The sequence below is a fragment of the Bemisia tabaci genome, unplaced genomic scaffold (assembly GCF_918797505.1).
Source record: "Bemisia tabaci unplaced genomic scaffold, PGI_BMITA_v3".
Lineage (NCBI taxonomy): Eukaryota > Metazoa > Arthropoda > Insecta > Hemiptera > Aleyrodidae > Bemisia > Bemisia tabaci.
In genome coordinates, this window is record NW_027311751.1 from 80,521 (window position 1) to 95,312 (window position 14,792).

General features: G+C 38.7%; 1 protein-coding gene across 3 annotated transcripts in view; it reads left to right on the plus strand.

Moving 5' to 3' along the window:
* Positions 1-14,792, plus strand: part of LOC109039912 (ATP binding cassette subfamily D member Pmp70) — a 135,093-nt gene that overhangs the window by 58,095 nt on the left and 62,206 nt on the right. For all 3 annotated transcript variants that reach the window (XR_002009771.2, XM_019055638.2, XM_019055639.2), the window contains exons 6-9: positions 1,913-1,983; positions 5,005-5,185; positions 8,741-8,953; positions 9,960-10,029. Coding sequence is in view for 2 of the 3 variants with exons in the window: in XM_019055638.2 (XP_018911183.1) it covers positions 1,913-1,983; positions 5,005-5,185; positions 8,741-8,953; positions 9,960-10,029 (535 nt within the window). In the remaining variant the exon portion in view is untranslated. The remainder of the gene's footprint in view (positions 1-1,912; positions 1,984-5,004; positions 5,186-8,740; positions 8,954-9,959; positions 10,030-14,792) is intronic.

Genomic DNA, 14,792 nt, shown 5'->3' on the forward strand with positions numbered 1-14,792 from the left:
CCGAAATTTTTATCACAAAAACGAACGTTAAATTTTTCGTCGAATTAGTTGGCACGTTGTTGCCCGAAGTTGGCTCTTTGTTGCCCGTTGGCACTTTGTCGCCCGTTGGCACTATGTCGCCCGTAATTTTTGACTAAAATTTTCGTCGTTCTCGAGATTTTTCCGCACGATTGTTTTTCACATGATGGTCACGTTCACTCTGGGCCCATAACCTGTTAAGGTATTAGGGATAATTAAAAAATAACACCTCGTTAGATAGTACAGAGTATATATCGATGGAAATAAGGCTTAGTCTATGACATCGTGCGTACAAGTGCAGAAGGGGACTGCCTACAAGAGAAAATTAGAACTAGAGAGAGAGCTTCATCTTATCGCTAAGTCTCTGGCTCAGTTGACCAAGTCATGAGTAATATAATACATGCATCGTACAGGTTTGCAAAATCTTGCGTTATATTTCATCAATTTCATTAAACCTCAACAATTTCCGCCTTTTTAAGATTTTTCGATTTTTGAGTAGTTATATCTTTCTTACGTTGAAAGATATTTTGACCAATTTTTTTGCATTTAGTAGAGACTCATTAGAACTACTATTCTGCAAAAAAAAAAAATTGAAATTTGAGGCAATAGATTTTGAGGGGCTCGAAAGTGGGGGAGGTTAAATCTTGTCCACTCGATAACTCGAGCGAAAATGAATATTTTGAGCTGAAACTTTTATGGGTGGTAGTTCTCCCCTAGGACTGGTTTGGTATTGAATTTGAGCTAAATCGGCTGAGCCGTTTAAAAATGGCGAACTCTGAAAGTCTTAGGCGGGGGGTGCGCGGCATGAGGGGAGCCGGCCGGAGCAGGGCCGCACAGTGGGTCGGGGGAGAAAGTATTTCCGAAAGCTGATCGTCGCACAGTGGGTCAGGGGGAAGAAGTTTTTGGACAAAATTTTCGTCGCACAGTGGGTCAGGGGGAGGAAGTTTTTTGACAAAATTTTCGTCGCACAGTGGGTCAGGGGGAGGAAGTTTTTGGACAAAATTTTCGTCGCACAGTGGGTCAGGGGAAGAAGTTTCTGAACAAGCTTTTCGTCGCTCAGTGGTTCAGGGGAAGGAAGATTTTGGACAAACTGCGTGTCATTTAGTGGGTCAGGTGAAGAAAGTTTTTGGAAGAACTGTTCGTGGCACAGCGGCCCAAGGAAAGGAAATATCTGGAAAAAAACTATCGATTACACAATGACTTACAGACGTACAATTTTATTACTACAAAAATCCTACTTCGGGAAATACACTTCCTTTCCGCGGTGGATGCGCGGGACACTTAAAAATAAGAAAAACCAGATGTGCAGACGACCCTGAAAAGACGCGCGCGAAGCGCGCGTCCTGGCGGGCTTGGGGGGGGGGGGCGAAGCCCCCCAAAAACCGGCTCGAAGCGAAGCGGAGCGCCGGTTTTTTTTTAAAATCATTGTATCTCAATCGACATCTGATGTTTATACATACACCGATTCAGAAGGCTCAACAGCCACAAATCTAATAAAACAATTTTTTTTTCTTTTGTTTTGAGTTGATTTGATTCAAAGCTGAAGAACTACAATGGCCCAGCCTTAATTTTAATAAATGATGTCAATAAGAAACTCTAAGTTTTCCCAACTTCATCCACAGAGAATGTTCAGTCACTATCAAAACTGAAAATACTTTATGTGCCTGTGTCAAATCATAGTTTATTGCATTAATTTCCTTCTATCTGGTCCATATTGCTGAGTTCTTTATAAGTAAATTTGATGAGGCCCTTGAGAAAGAGAGTGTTACAAAAGCCAGTCATCTCCTAACTTCACGTCAATCCATTAAAACTAACATAAGTAATAACCAATTGTAAATCATCACACATGTATTCATTCATTTTTTTAATTTATCTTCTTTCTTCTTTGTGTTAGTGGAGTATTGGAGAACTCAAGCTTCGATTAAGAACGCGCCTGACTCATCATCTATATACTGATTATTTAAAGTAAGTTTTAAATCTTTCAATCTTAAATTTTCTTTTTTTTAAATTATTAACTTTTCTATCTTTGCAAATATCCAATATTGTCTATTATACTTGCTTTTTCACAATATATTTATGTCTCAAAATTAATTCTGTAGCTTTAAATTTTGTATTTGAAAGAGCTTGCTGTAAAAACGGCTTTTTTTCGCCCCCCCCCCCCTCCTGGGATTTCTTCAAACTTTGTCTATTGAGTACTTATACTTGAGCGCTTCTTTTCCCAAATTTTCAGACCCCTAAACAATGTTGGGACAGCGCTAGGGGGGGGGGGGGGGAGGAGTCAGAATCTATGAACCTCGATATCTCTCGAAATAAGAAAGATATGGAGGTCGGGTTTTGGACGAAAAATTGTCTGAAATTGCACACTTTAGGATTTTAAAGGTCAAAATCCCGAAATCACATTTCAAGATAACCTACAGGGTTATTCAAAAGTCACCTACCACTGGCCATGAGGGGGGTGGCGGTTTGAAATTTTTTAGTTGCACTGCGCTCCCCTTGCCCTGAGGGGATCAAAAACTGGAAAGTACCTCAACAAATTTCCCTCTCAATATGAGGAAAAACGTCACTAACCGCAAATCGATATCTTAATTAGGATTACAGTTTTGGCCAGTGGTGCGTGACTTTTGAATAACCCTGTATGTGTTTTTTTTTTCAGTTTTTGGGTCGAGAAAATTTCTTTTAAACAAAGAACTTATAAAGTACTCAATTTTTTTTTTTTTTTTTTTTGAACCAAAACCAGTTCTTTAAATTGTTTGTCTTTTTCCGCATCCCACGAGTGGTCCATTAAGTTGCAGAACCAAAGGGTTCGAGAGTTATGGACGATTGAAGTTTCAACTCAACGCGCGCCGACCGATTTTCGCGCGCCAAAATATGGTTCCAAAGCCGGATTTGGGTGTAAATAAATCAGAGTAAACGTTCAAACTGTACAAAATTCATTTTTAGGGACTCTTGAAGGTCGTTGAGTTCGAGAACTACAGATGCTTCTAAAAATTCACTTTCTTTCTGTAGCGCTACTTTAGAGGCCCACTGAGTGGCCGGTCGGTCGGCACTCGGTGGGCCTTCTTAATTAAGCATTGGTAATTCTCTCGTTTTTATGTATGCTTCACCAGTGAACTTCTACTAGGTGGGAGCAAGCTCAAATCCCTGCTACTGAGGCTTAATGTTGTTGTCGCGCCGTAGATTCTTGAAAAAAAGCTCGAACCGTAGCAGTTGATTAGTATTAATCAGATGTTTTTGAAGAAGAGTATATACAACATACGAATTTCTCTTGAGAAGCGATCATTCGTTCGCGATCCCCAAGTTGAACTATCTTGAAAAATATTCTTCGATCAGAGTTCAGTAAAAAAAAAGAAGGAGGGGCGGGCTGGACAGCGAGCTTTGCTCATACATATGGTATGAAGAAAAAGGTGTTCTCTATTGGATACTCTACTCACAGGTCTCATTACCTTAAGTGTGATTAGTCAATCTTGCTGTATCACGCAAGCAACCTCCATTAAATGCTCATTTTAAGCTACTCTTACGATGACGGGGAGAGGGGGGACCGCGCGCTTTGCATCAACCCAAGTAAATAAGGAGGAGCTGGGCCGGCAAGCTTCTCTCATTCTTATGGTGTGAAAAAAAAGAGGTGCAAAAACGTGCATTTGTTGTATTGAGGATTTAATGGTTGCAGGAAGTCAGGGTTGTGCTCTGTAATGTAAATTCCTAAAAACCTACAATGTGGCGGTAGAAAAATGACGGGAACTTGGTATTAGGGACGTTTACCGACAGATTCCCATAAAAGTGGGTGCCCTGGTTTAGAGCACCTACTCTGGTTATAGGGAGAGTATGGACAACTCGATTTATGGAGCTCTTAGGGCCCAATAGGGCGATGAACGAAACGAAAGTCACTAGAAAAGTGCCGCTGCCAACCTATGTATTTGAAAGATTGATCAATATGGCCCACAGCGCATTGTAAACAAACGTCTTTAAAGATTAAGACTTTGAAACAGAAAATTCATGCGAAAGCAATGTCTTATAGGTGCTTTTTTAATTTTTAATCAGCGTGCCTACGATGGGTAGTAAGAATTGTGAAAACTAGTACCTACCTCAGGATAATTTGAATCCATCGTTTGGCTGCCCTTTTGTACCCCAAGAGCTACATTACCTGATCAAACCCAACCTCTAAATTTTTGAATTGTCCGTACTCTGCCTATGAAGGTACTCTACTCCGGTTCTTCGTGTTCCGAAAAAATTACTCTTTTGCATTAAATTTTTGTAACACCAACTTCAAAACGGCGGCCGAGTTTCATGCGAATCCATCAGTAAACGTCCGTAATACCAAGCTCCCGCCATTTCTCCGCCGCTATGTTGGAGTTTTTCAGAATTTTAAAAATTCAATGAAAGATTCCTCTCACTTGTTCCGAAATACCCCAGGATACTAAGTTTCATGCAAATCCACAGGTAAGCGGCCTAATTATCCACTTGCCGCTCTAGATCGCCATTTTAAAAAGGACTGAAATTCCTGGAAAGCAAATGCCAGAATCGTTTTTCTCGTCCCGAAAAACCGCCGAAGACTGAGTTTCATCCCAATCCGTCGACAAAAACGGAAATGCCAAATTTCCGTTAATTTGAACTTTGACCGGCCGCCATTTTGACCCGCGATTTTAAAATTTTTCTTTGGGTATTATCTTTTGAAGGGGGTGTCATAAAGTGGGGGGGGGGTTGCCATTTGAAAAGTAAAGTTACCCCCGACCTCTGTAGAGGGGGCCGCCCCCCCGAAATGGGAGGACCAAAAAGTTGCTTTTTTAGACCTAGGAAGGTCTCTGAAGTTTCAAATATCTATGTCAATTACGAAAAAAGTCACTGTGCTGGTAAGTGACTAGGCTAAACCTGTATATGGAGTGTACAGGATCCTCCAACATAAATATTTCGGTTAAATACTTTTATGTCTTAGCAAATATAACAGCAACTCATAATTTTTGGTATATTATATCTTTTTATCTTTTCCAGGGGTTTCACCTATTATAAAATGTCCAACCTAGATAATCGGATTGCAAATGCAGATCAGTTATTAACAACGGATGTTGATAAGTTCTGCGAAATGTTTGCAGACCTTTACTCCAATGTTTGCAAGCCATTTTTGGACATCATTATTTACGTTTACAGGCTAACAACACACTTGGGCTTTCAGGTACAGATCAAGCATGCCATAGTTTTTATTTTTTAATTCATAAGTAGTAGCTAGAACAAGCTTTCTACATTCCAACTTTTACAAATTGAATGACAGCTGTGTTTTTTTAAGGATATCTTACCAAATCACAGACGCGTCCAACCGTAAGTATTAGTCCGCTCGGCAATAGTTTTGATAGACTCTGAATTCCTTCATTTAATTACCTATGTAATTTGATTTGCTGGAAGTTATAAGAATTGCTGGAGGTTGAATAGACCGTTGTGATGGTGTTCATTGTCTTAAACTAGATTGACTGACCACAGATCTGTGAATTCACTTAAAGTTGTTTCCAGTTGTTGGGGATGGAATTTTCTTAGCAGGTAGATAGTAAAGTCAAGTAAGAGCAACAGAACTCATACCTATCCACGTATCGTTTCTTGGAATGTAGGGACACATTTAAGCGGTTTCGCAAGTTCTTATATTTTGTTAGATACATAATAGAGGTCATAGCTGGAATCACCACCAACAGCGGAAAACATACATAGGTGTAAGAAAATCGCATTTGAAGTTTTGATTATTCCATGTGTCGCTGATTTTGCGCCGTAGAAAAACTGCAAGAGCATTTTTTGTAATTGGTTATACCCTGAGAGTGACCTGTTGTGCGTTTTTGAATAATATTTCATAACCCACGTAAAAAATGTTGATTTTATACATGTTGTCATAGGTAGTTATTCCACCCACCACCTAGTCTCAAAGTAAAATGTTTGATTAATTGTTTAAAAAATACAATTGATGCTTTGAAACAGTCATAGAATGTTGGCTCGTTTAGTTTTAGTTTTAAATCATGTAGATAGATACAAGGAAATACTTGTAGTAGTTACGTTATATTTAAATAAATTCCTTCAAAAAAAAATAAATGAATAAAAATAAAAACCATTGAATCATCCCCTAGAAAATATCTGACTCAGTAATATTTGATCTATTCCTCCGCAGATCTATCACAATATAGGAGGTATAATGTCATAACTTTCATAAACTTGTCAGAACTTTTTCATTTCTTTTCACATTTAATTGCTTCTTTGCATCGAAATGCACTTACAGTGATAATTAGTTTCATACCAATGTTGATATTCTTTAAATATTGTGTCGTATAATTCTGATCATAATAAATCAGTTGTGTAGGTGAAAATGATTCTTATATTGTAAAAATTAGACCAGTCCAATCTCCTAACACTTTTTGCTTAATTTTTCGGTTTATATTCATTTTTTTATTTAAACTTTTTATCTCAGTATTATCAGCGAATTGTTTTCCACGTCCTTTGAAGAGCATGGAAAGCAGTGATTCAAAGGATATTTGAGCCGGATATGAAGTTTTCGGGCGATTTCGAATTTTTTTTTTTTAAATACTTCCGTGTCGCTCAGACCAAAACTATTATTTTTTACTAAAACAATGGTATTAGGAGTCAACTCCCTCAAATTTTTACGGCGCCCGCATTATTTCTTCAAACTTTAAAAAATTAGTCAAATCGCCGATTTCTGTGTAATTTGCGCCGGAGTAGCGTTTTTGGCCAAGTTTCCGAATTTTTAAAAATACTTCCGGATCTTTCACGCCAAAATGTTTAATTTATATCAAAAGGAGCATGTTAGGAGCCTACTATCTCAAATTTTTAGGGCTCAAGCGTGACTTAAAAAAAAATCCATAAAAAAAAATTGCCAAATCGTAAAAAATCTCAATTTTCGGGACTGAAAATTTCACAAATGTTCGATGCGGCAGCACTTAAACTTCACCTAAAAATCTAAAACGTGGCCAGAAGTTTTTTTTCTTCTTCTTACGAATTAAAATAGGTGACTACCAAAGACATAAAGACGGAGCGCTAAAAGCAAAAAAATGAAGCTTCTTTTCAATCACCTCTACTATTGGCTAGAGGATTGGCGGCGAAATCGGGACACGTTTGAAATTCAAATGTAGGACGGGCACTTAATAAAATTGCGGAAACAAAGTATTTAAGGTTGATGTTTGCCCAAATTCACTTACACACTCATATTTTTATAACTTTAGGTTAGTTTTGGTCGGTCGTCGATCGATTAATTTCATTTGGGAGTAACGGTCATCTACGACTGTAACGGCCTGTTTTAACCGGCAGAACCACCATGAGCAGAAGAAAAACTAACTTTATCTGAGATTACTGCCTGTTACCGAGCAAAAGTAGGTTTATTATATTAGGACGCAGTCCCAACTTTCTGTTTATATTCGTTTTAGGCATTTAAAATACGTTTCGAAAAATAAATGTGAAAAAATCAAGAGGACAAGTTCAAATCAAATTTCCGTTTACTGCCATGGATTCCCGCGCTCAATTACACACTCACACAAGCACCCAGCGCCAAACCAGGCTTCACTTTTTCCCCGTGCTTTTAGATACGAGCACTCCGTCTTTATGTCTTTGGTGACTACAGAGAATTATCAATCCTAATTATGTTAACTTAGACTATATACAATATTTTAGTGGGTGGGTTGAAGAACCGACCCTATCTATTTACAAAATATATAGGTAATATACAGGGTGATCCAAAAGTTCCTTCCACCCCCTCTAACTTTTTACCTTGAGGTAAAGATTTGAAACTTGGGGGATGCTCCTAGGTCATAGGGACCTACTTCTTGGGCCCCCTAAAATTTTCAGGGGGGCTCCCGTTGGGGGGCAACGGACCCCAACTTTTAATTTCCAAATGGGAAGACCCCCTTTGTGATAGCTCGTTCGAAAGAGCATAAAAAAAGAAAACTTTTCGCGCAAACCCGAAGTCAATATCTCAAACCGTTTAAAAATGGCGGCCGGTTGAAGTTCAAAATGGCCGAAAATTCACACCGGTTATTTGTCGATGGATTTGCGTGAAAATCGGTATCTAGAGGTATTTTGACACGAGAAAAACGTATTTGAAATTTGATTTTCAAAAAAACCGAAAATTCCAAAATGGCCGCCGGTTAAAGTTCAAAATGATCGAAAATCTTTTTTTTAAGAAATCTAAGTTCTAATGTGTCAATCTTATCCCATAGTACCCTCAAGTTCCGAGTTTTAGGCAAATCCATCACAAAAAACCGAGGTGGCAATTTTCTGTCGAACGATCTATCACAAAGGGGGTCTTCCCATTTGAAAATTAAAAGTTGGGGTCCGTTGCCCCCCCCCCCCAAGGGGAGCCCCCTGAATATTTTAGGGGGGCCAAAAAGTAGCTCCCTATGACCTAGGAGCATCCCCCAAGATTCAAATCTTTACCTCAATTAGGTAAAAAGTTACAGGGGGTGGAAGGGACTTTTGGATCACCCTGTATACTATGATTAAGTTATATAATGAAGTTAAATAATAAAGTGTTTTCCAACCAAATTGAACACTTTTTAAACGATAAAACATAAGTTTTCGGGGGTCGACTTTTTTTTGGAACACTCTACTATGTTGTACCTACATTTCAAAGAAAAACTTGCTACCAAGTATCACATATACCTTAAAATTGGTTTACATTCGAAGCTTTAAAAAGACTGACTCGTATTCCCCTAATGTGAAATTAAATTTTTTTTTCTGTTTTCAGACACCTTTTTTAATGCTTGGATACCTTGTAGTTTCTGGCTCATTTTTAACATATCTCAGGCGACCAGCTGGTCGAATGACTGTTATTGAGCAGAAATTAGAGGGAGAATTTCGATACATCAATTCCAGGCTAATTGCTAATTCTGAAGAAGTTGCTTTCTATCAAGGGAACAATCGAGAGAAGCTGACCGTTCTTGCTGCCTTCTCAAAACTTGTAAGCACTGTATTTTGAAGAAAGTTAGTTTGTAAAGAAAAATGAAGTTAGAATCACAGGTTTTAGTGTGTGTGAAATGTTACCATACTATTTTAATTACTGTCTCCTCCTTTTTCTCCCTCCCATAGTAGCACTTGGATTGTTGAATCGTTATCGAATGATTTGGATTGATAAATAACATTGCCAAGAAAGGGTTTATCGATCAAGTTCATTTGATAACAATTTAACAATCGACTCGCTGGGTTCGTTTGATTTATAAAAAAATCGGAAAGCTTTGCCATCTCTATAAATTCAGACTTCAAAAGTTGGTGCTTTAACCTTACAGCCTTGACGTCAATCGCTGGTCACTAACGTAGTATCTTTTATCATTCTTTAATTTAGATACTAGGGGGTTACGCGACCCAACCTCCCAAGTGTACTTAGCAACCTGTAAGGTCTGCTTTGCCCCATGTGAGTGAATTTAAAAAGAATAAGCAGGGAATAAATCCTTTCGATGGCCAAAAAGATTTTCCAAACAATGGAAGGAGATTAAATTTTAAGAAATCAATAATGTATGCTCAGAATTCTCGAGGAAGTCCATAATAATGATACTTTTCATTAAAAAAGAAAACATTTTTGTAAAGAGTGCTTCATGAAGAATAATATGTTCAAGATTATTGAGGGAGTCAATAATGCTGATAATTTACTGTGAGAAAGAAAACAATCTTATAAAAATATTTTCGAATCACTGCAAGATCACTGGAATCACTGAAGAAGTGAAATGAAGGATAGGAAGTGAATGGGTAAGGTAGAATTGAGAGAAAGAGAAAGGAAAATTGGGGGTGAAGTAAGAAAAGAGTAGCGGATTAAGTAAGCGCAGCGTTGACAGGGAAGGGTGATGCAGTGGAATGGGCAGGGGACATGCCCATCATTAGATTACCGATAGGTTAGGCACCGTTAGCATTATGCGAAACTCTTATATGATTATATTATAAGGGTTGATTTAATTGTGCTTTTTATTTTACAGACCCAGCATTTACGCAAGTTCTTAGAATTTCGAGTTGTGATCGGTTTTGTTGACAATATTATTGGGAAATGTAGGTATTGTATTTAGATTAATCATTCAGTCTATTTTTTTACAAGCACCTGTTCTAGTAACAAGGAGAAATCATTTTATTTCAGAAAGTGTATGATTTTCCAGATATTTAATTATATAGGTTTTAAAATAAATTAATAAATGAATTCTAGAATACTGGGTATTTGGTAGGTGATTACGGTGTAATGTTCCAATGTTAAACGTTGAATCCAAAAATGGCCTGAGTTTCTTCCCTATTCTTACCACTTTAATTAAAGATCTGCATTTTCCACACCAAAATATGTACTTTGCTAGGTAATAAGTGCATGACTGAAAATAGACCAAGATCATTCTTATACTCAGCAGCCAAAAATACATAAAATAACATGTATAGCATTCCAAAACTGTTTTCCCAGCTGTGCCTTATAATGAGGTTTTTCCGGTCAGATGACAAACTGCCGAGTTACCACCATGCACCAATGATCTGTTTGTTTTGCATCTATAGGAGCAGAAAATTTACATATTTTGAGCAGGTGGAGCTACTCCCACCTTCTTTTTGCTGTTGAGCCCTGAAGCAACCTTATTGCTTTCTCTTGATACCAGAAATGTGTGTTTTTTTTTTTTTTTTTTTTTTTTTTTGGGAAAATTCGATTTTTTGGGATACTGGTCGGTGATGGAAAAAGAATCAAGGTCCATTTTGGATTTAACAGCTGAAAGTAAGCCTAACTTGACACCAAGGTACGATAATGTTATTGTCCCTTTCAGACACAAAAAAACCGTAATAAACTTACAAAAGGAACTCCCCAAGTTGCCGCCTCCGATCGAGCTGAAAAAATTCGTACGAACTCCTTGGATGAATCTATTGGACCTGTGTTTTTTTGTTTTTTCCAGTGCGCTTTGGAAACAACCCAAGAAAATTCGGAAAAGTCTTGTTTTGAGGGCTCAAGTCTATATACGCAATTCAGGAACACTCTTTCCATATCAGGCGGTGACTCTTTGCTAGAGCCCTTGCCTTGTAAGCGGGCGGTCCCGGGTTCGATCGAGGCAACCACTTTTCACGATCGAATTTTATATTCTCACACATTTTCAGCAACAGCACTTCACATCGAATCACATTTAACATGGGAACTTAAAACATCAATTAAATTACAACCATTACCAAACACAAATTAATCAATGATCAATAACTTCTTCAATTAGAAGTACAACTGTTTGTTTTTTTTTTTCTTGTTTTTTTTTTCTGTTATGCGCGCCATTAACTCGCCAATCACTGCTCTTTCACATTAGCTGCCGACCCGCCCCCTCCCCCTCACACACACATATTTTTACTGAAACATCTATCCCGTATGGGTAATGATTTTGCTCGTCGTCGTTTTCGAAAAATCATGACGCATACGGCTGATGAGGTAAAATATGTTGGTGTAAGGGGGAGGGGGAGGGGTTGGCGACTAATGTGAAAGAACAGTGATTGGCGACATAATCGCGCGCACAACAGAAAAAAACAAGAATCTGTACTTCTAATCGAAGAAGTTTTTGATCATTGATCAATTTGTAAATGCGATTCGATGTGAAGTGCTGTTGCAGAAAATGTGTGAGAATATAAAATTCGATCGTAAAAAGTAGTCGCCTCGCCCGGAGATCGAACCTGGGCCACCCGCTTACAAGGCAAGCGCTCTACCGCAGAGCCACCACCTGATATGGGAAGAATGCTGCTAATCTGCGTATATAGACTTGAGCGCTCAAAACAAGACTTCGGAACTTTTTTGGGGTGTTTCCAGGGCGCATTGGAAAAAATAAGAAAGCACAGGTCAAATGGATTCATCCAAAGAGTTCGTACAAATTTTTTCAGCCCAATCGGAGGTGGCAACTTGGGAAGTTCCCCTTGTTAGTGATTGAAGGCTTTCTCAGAAATCTGGACTTGCATCGCGCCTTGTGAAATTATCATCTGTGAGAGGGTAGCTAAGATTAGTTGAAGAAAAAACCCTAACTGGTCAGGCATCTTGTATGCTAGTTTATACCATCCGTCCTAAAGCAGTAAGAAGGAAATGACATCCAAACTCAAGCGTGCTAAAGAAGAGAACAGACCGTGCTAAGAAGACAGTAGTTTGCAGTCAAACTCAGGCAGACTTGGAAAGATAGGGTAAAACATTTTTAGGCGTACCATAAGAGGTGAGGTTTGGAAGAGCATCCAAATTTCAGACATGTGCTGGGAAAATAGTGATAGGTTGAGTACCCCTTGACTTCCAAAAAGGATCGCTGAAACATCTATAGGAGTGATTATGTAACGTTTACGTTAGCAAAACTATGATGTAATAGTCACATTCTCTGACTTGTAATTGCCTCATCGCAGTCATACAAGCCCTAGTTGGAGATTATTGCGTAACTGTTAAGTTACGATACCTGACCTGGCCAATAAGAAAAATTAATAAAAAATTAAACGTTCTTCTCTAAAAAAAGGAGGGGTCTCTGTACCTGACAGATGCAAAACGAATAAGTTCGTTTTATTTTTGGATAAATAGACAGACTTTATCATTTGACAAGGGAAACCAGGGTCTTGGGGGGGGGGGGGGGTGACATGAAAAATCCATGCTTTTTTAAAGAAAGTATTGAAACTTTCCTCTAGAGACCACCTTTTCTAAATTATCAAGCATTCTGAATCAAATGGCTTTGAATTAGAGAGCATCAACTGTATGAATAAGGTACATTTTTATCACTTGCCAGGCAGGTGATTTCAGCGTGATCAGTTGAAATTAAAGCAACTCAGCTGCACTACTATAAATGGGATAAGTCTTTATACAGGGTGATCCCAAAGTCCCTTCCACCCCCTCTAACTTTTTACCTAATTGAGGTAAAGATTTGAAACTTGGGGGATATTTCTAGGTCAAAGGGAGCTACTTTTTGGCCCCCCTAAAATTTTTAGGGGGTTCCTCCTTGGGGGGGGGGGGCAACGGCCCCCAACTTTAAATTTTCAAATGGGAAGACGTCATTTAGCGGTGGCTGTTTGTCTACACGACTAAGGCCAATGAACTGTACCTGGAGTGCGCAAGCTCTCAAAAAAAAAAAAAAAAAAAAAAAAAAAAATGAGAAGACCCCCTTTGTGATAGCTCGTTCGAAAGAGCATAAGAAAAGAAAACTTTTCGCGCAAACCCGAAGTCAATATATCAAACCGTTTCAAAATGGCGGCCGGTTAAAGTTCAAAATGGCCGAAAATTCACACCGGTTATTTGTTGATGGATTTGCGCGAAAATCGGTATGTAGGGGTATTTTGACACGAGAAAAACGAATTTGACGTTAGATTTTCAAAAAAAACCAAAATTTCCAAAATGGCCGCCGGTTAAAGTTCAAAATGACCATAAATTGATTTTTTTTATAAATCTAAGTTCAAAGAGGTTGTTCCATCCCCCATTAGATTTGGCCTCCTATCAAATATGATCCATCTTTTCGGGAGTGATACAGTAGCATGCAAGACGTTCAAATATGGCGGTCATTTCGACTTAGGCCCCCCCAGAGAGGGGGGGCGGGGGGTCAAAGACAAAACCTTCAACTGCCTATAACTTTTGAGCGACAAATCGGATTGAGTTGAACTTTTTTTTAAATGAAAGATCTCAAAAAGATCTATCTGCTGATACCAGAAAAATTGAAAAAAAGTTAAATTTAATGCAAATTTTTAGCAATTTTTTGATTTTTTAGGAGACAAAATTTTCAATTTTGTCGTGTTTCGGCACCGCGCAATGACTCTACTAAAACAAAAACCAGTTTTTTAGATTCTACACTCAATTTCCTATAAGATGCAATAAACCGCATCTTGGGGAAACGTTTAGATCGCGAGCTATGGCTCGTCAAAGTTAGCCCCGCGCTGAGCGCGCGCCCCCTGCGCTGTTCGCATATCCTCCACGCGTCTGCCACCGATCCTGTTGCCCCTCCTCCCCCATCCTAAATGCAAATTAACATTCTACTACCCAGCTTTCGTATATATCTGCGTTATAGGTACGTGAAAATCCAGCAAGTTCGGGATTTCCAGTGGAATTGATACTTTATTTCGCCCCCCCCCCCCCCCCCCACCCGGCCACTGGCACTGAAGTTTGCCCCTACCTACAAGTTGTAATAGTTTTTTCTTGTGTCTAACTGGAGGTATTTGTTTTCTAGATTACACGCTAAAATGAACAGAATAGGTATAAAAAAAGTAATTTATTAAGTGAATTGAAAGCAGTTACACAAGGGTACACACAGGTTACACAAGGAGGTTGGGAGGTGGGATAAAAAATTACCTCAATTCGATCTCGTAGTCACAGGGTGCTACATCAGCAAAAACATGTAACAAGAAAATGTTTATAATTCTTTTTCGCACAAAATTTGGAGCACAGTGGCCGGGTTTGGGGGGGGGGGGAGAGATATAAAGCATCAATTCCACTGGAAATCCCGAACTTGCTGGATTTTCACGTACCTATAACGCAGATATATACGAAAGCTGGGTAGTAGAATGTTAATTTGCATTTAGGATGGGGGAGGATATGCGAACAGCGCAGGGGGCGCGCGCTCAGCGCGGGGCTAACTTTGACGAGCCATAGCTCGCGATCTAAACGTTTCCCCAAGATGCGGTTTATTGCATCTTATAGGAAATTGAGTGTAGAATCTAAAAAACTGGTTTTTGTTTTAGTAGAGTCATTGCGCGGTGCCGAAACACGACAAAATTGAAAATTTTGTCTCCTAAAAAATCAAAAAATTGCTAAAAATTTGCATTAAATTTAACTTTTTTTCAATTTTTCTGGTATCAGCAGATAGATC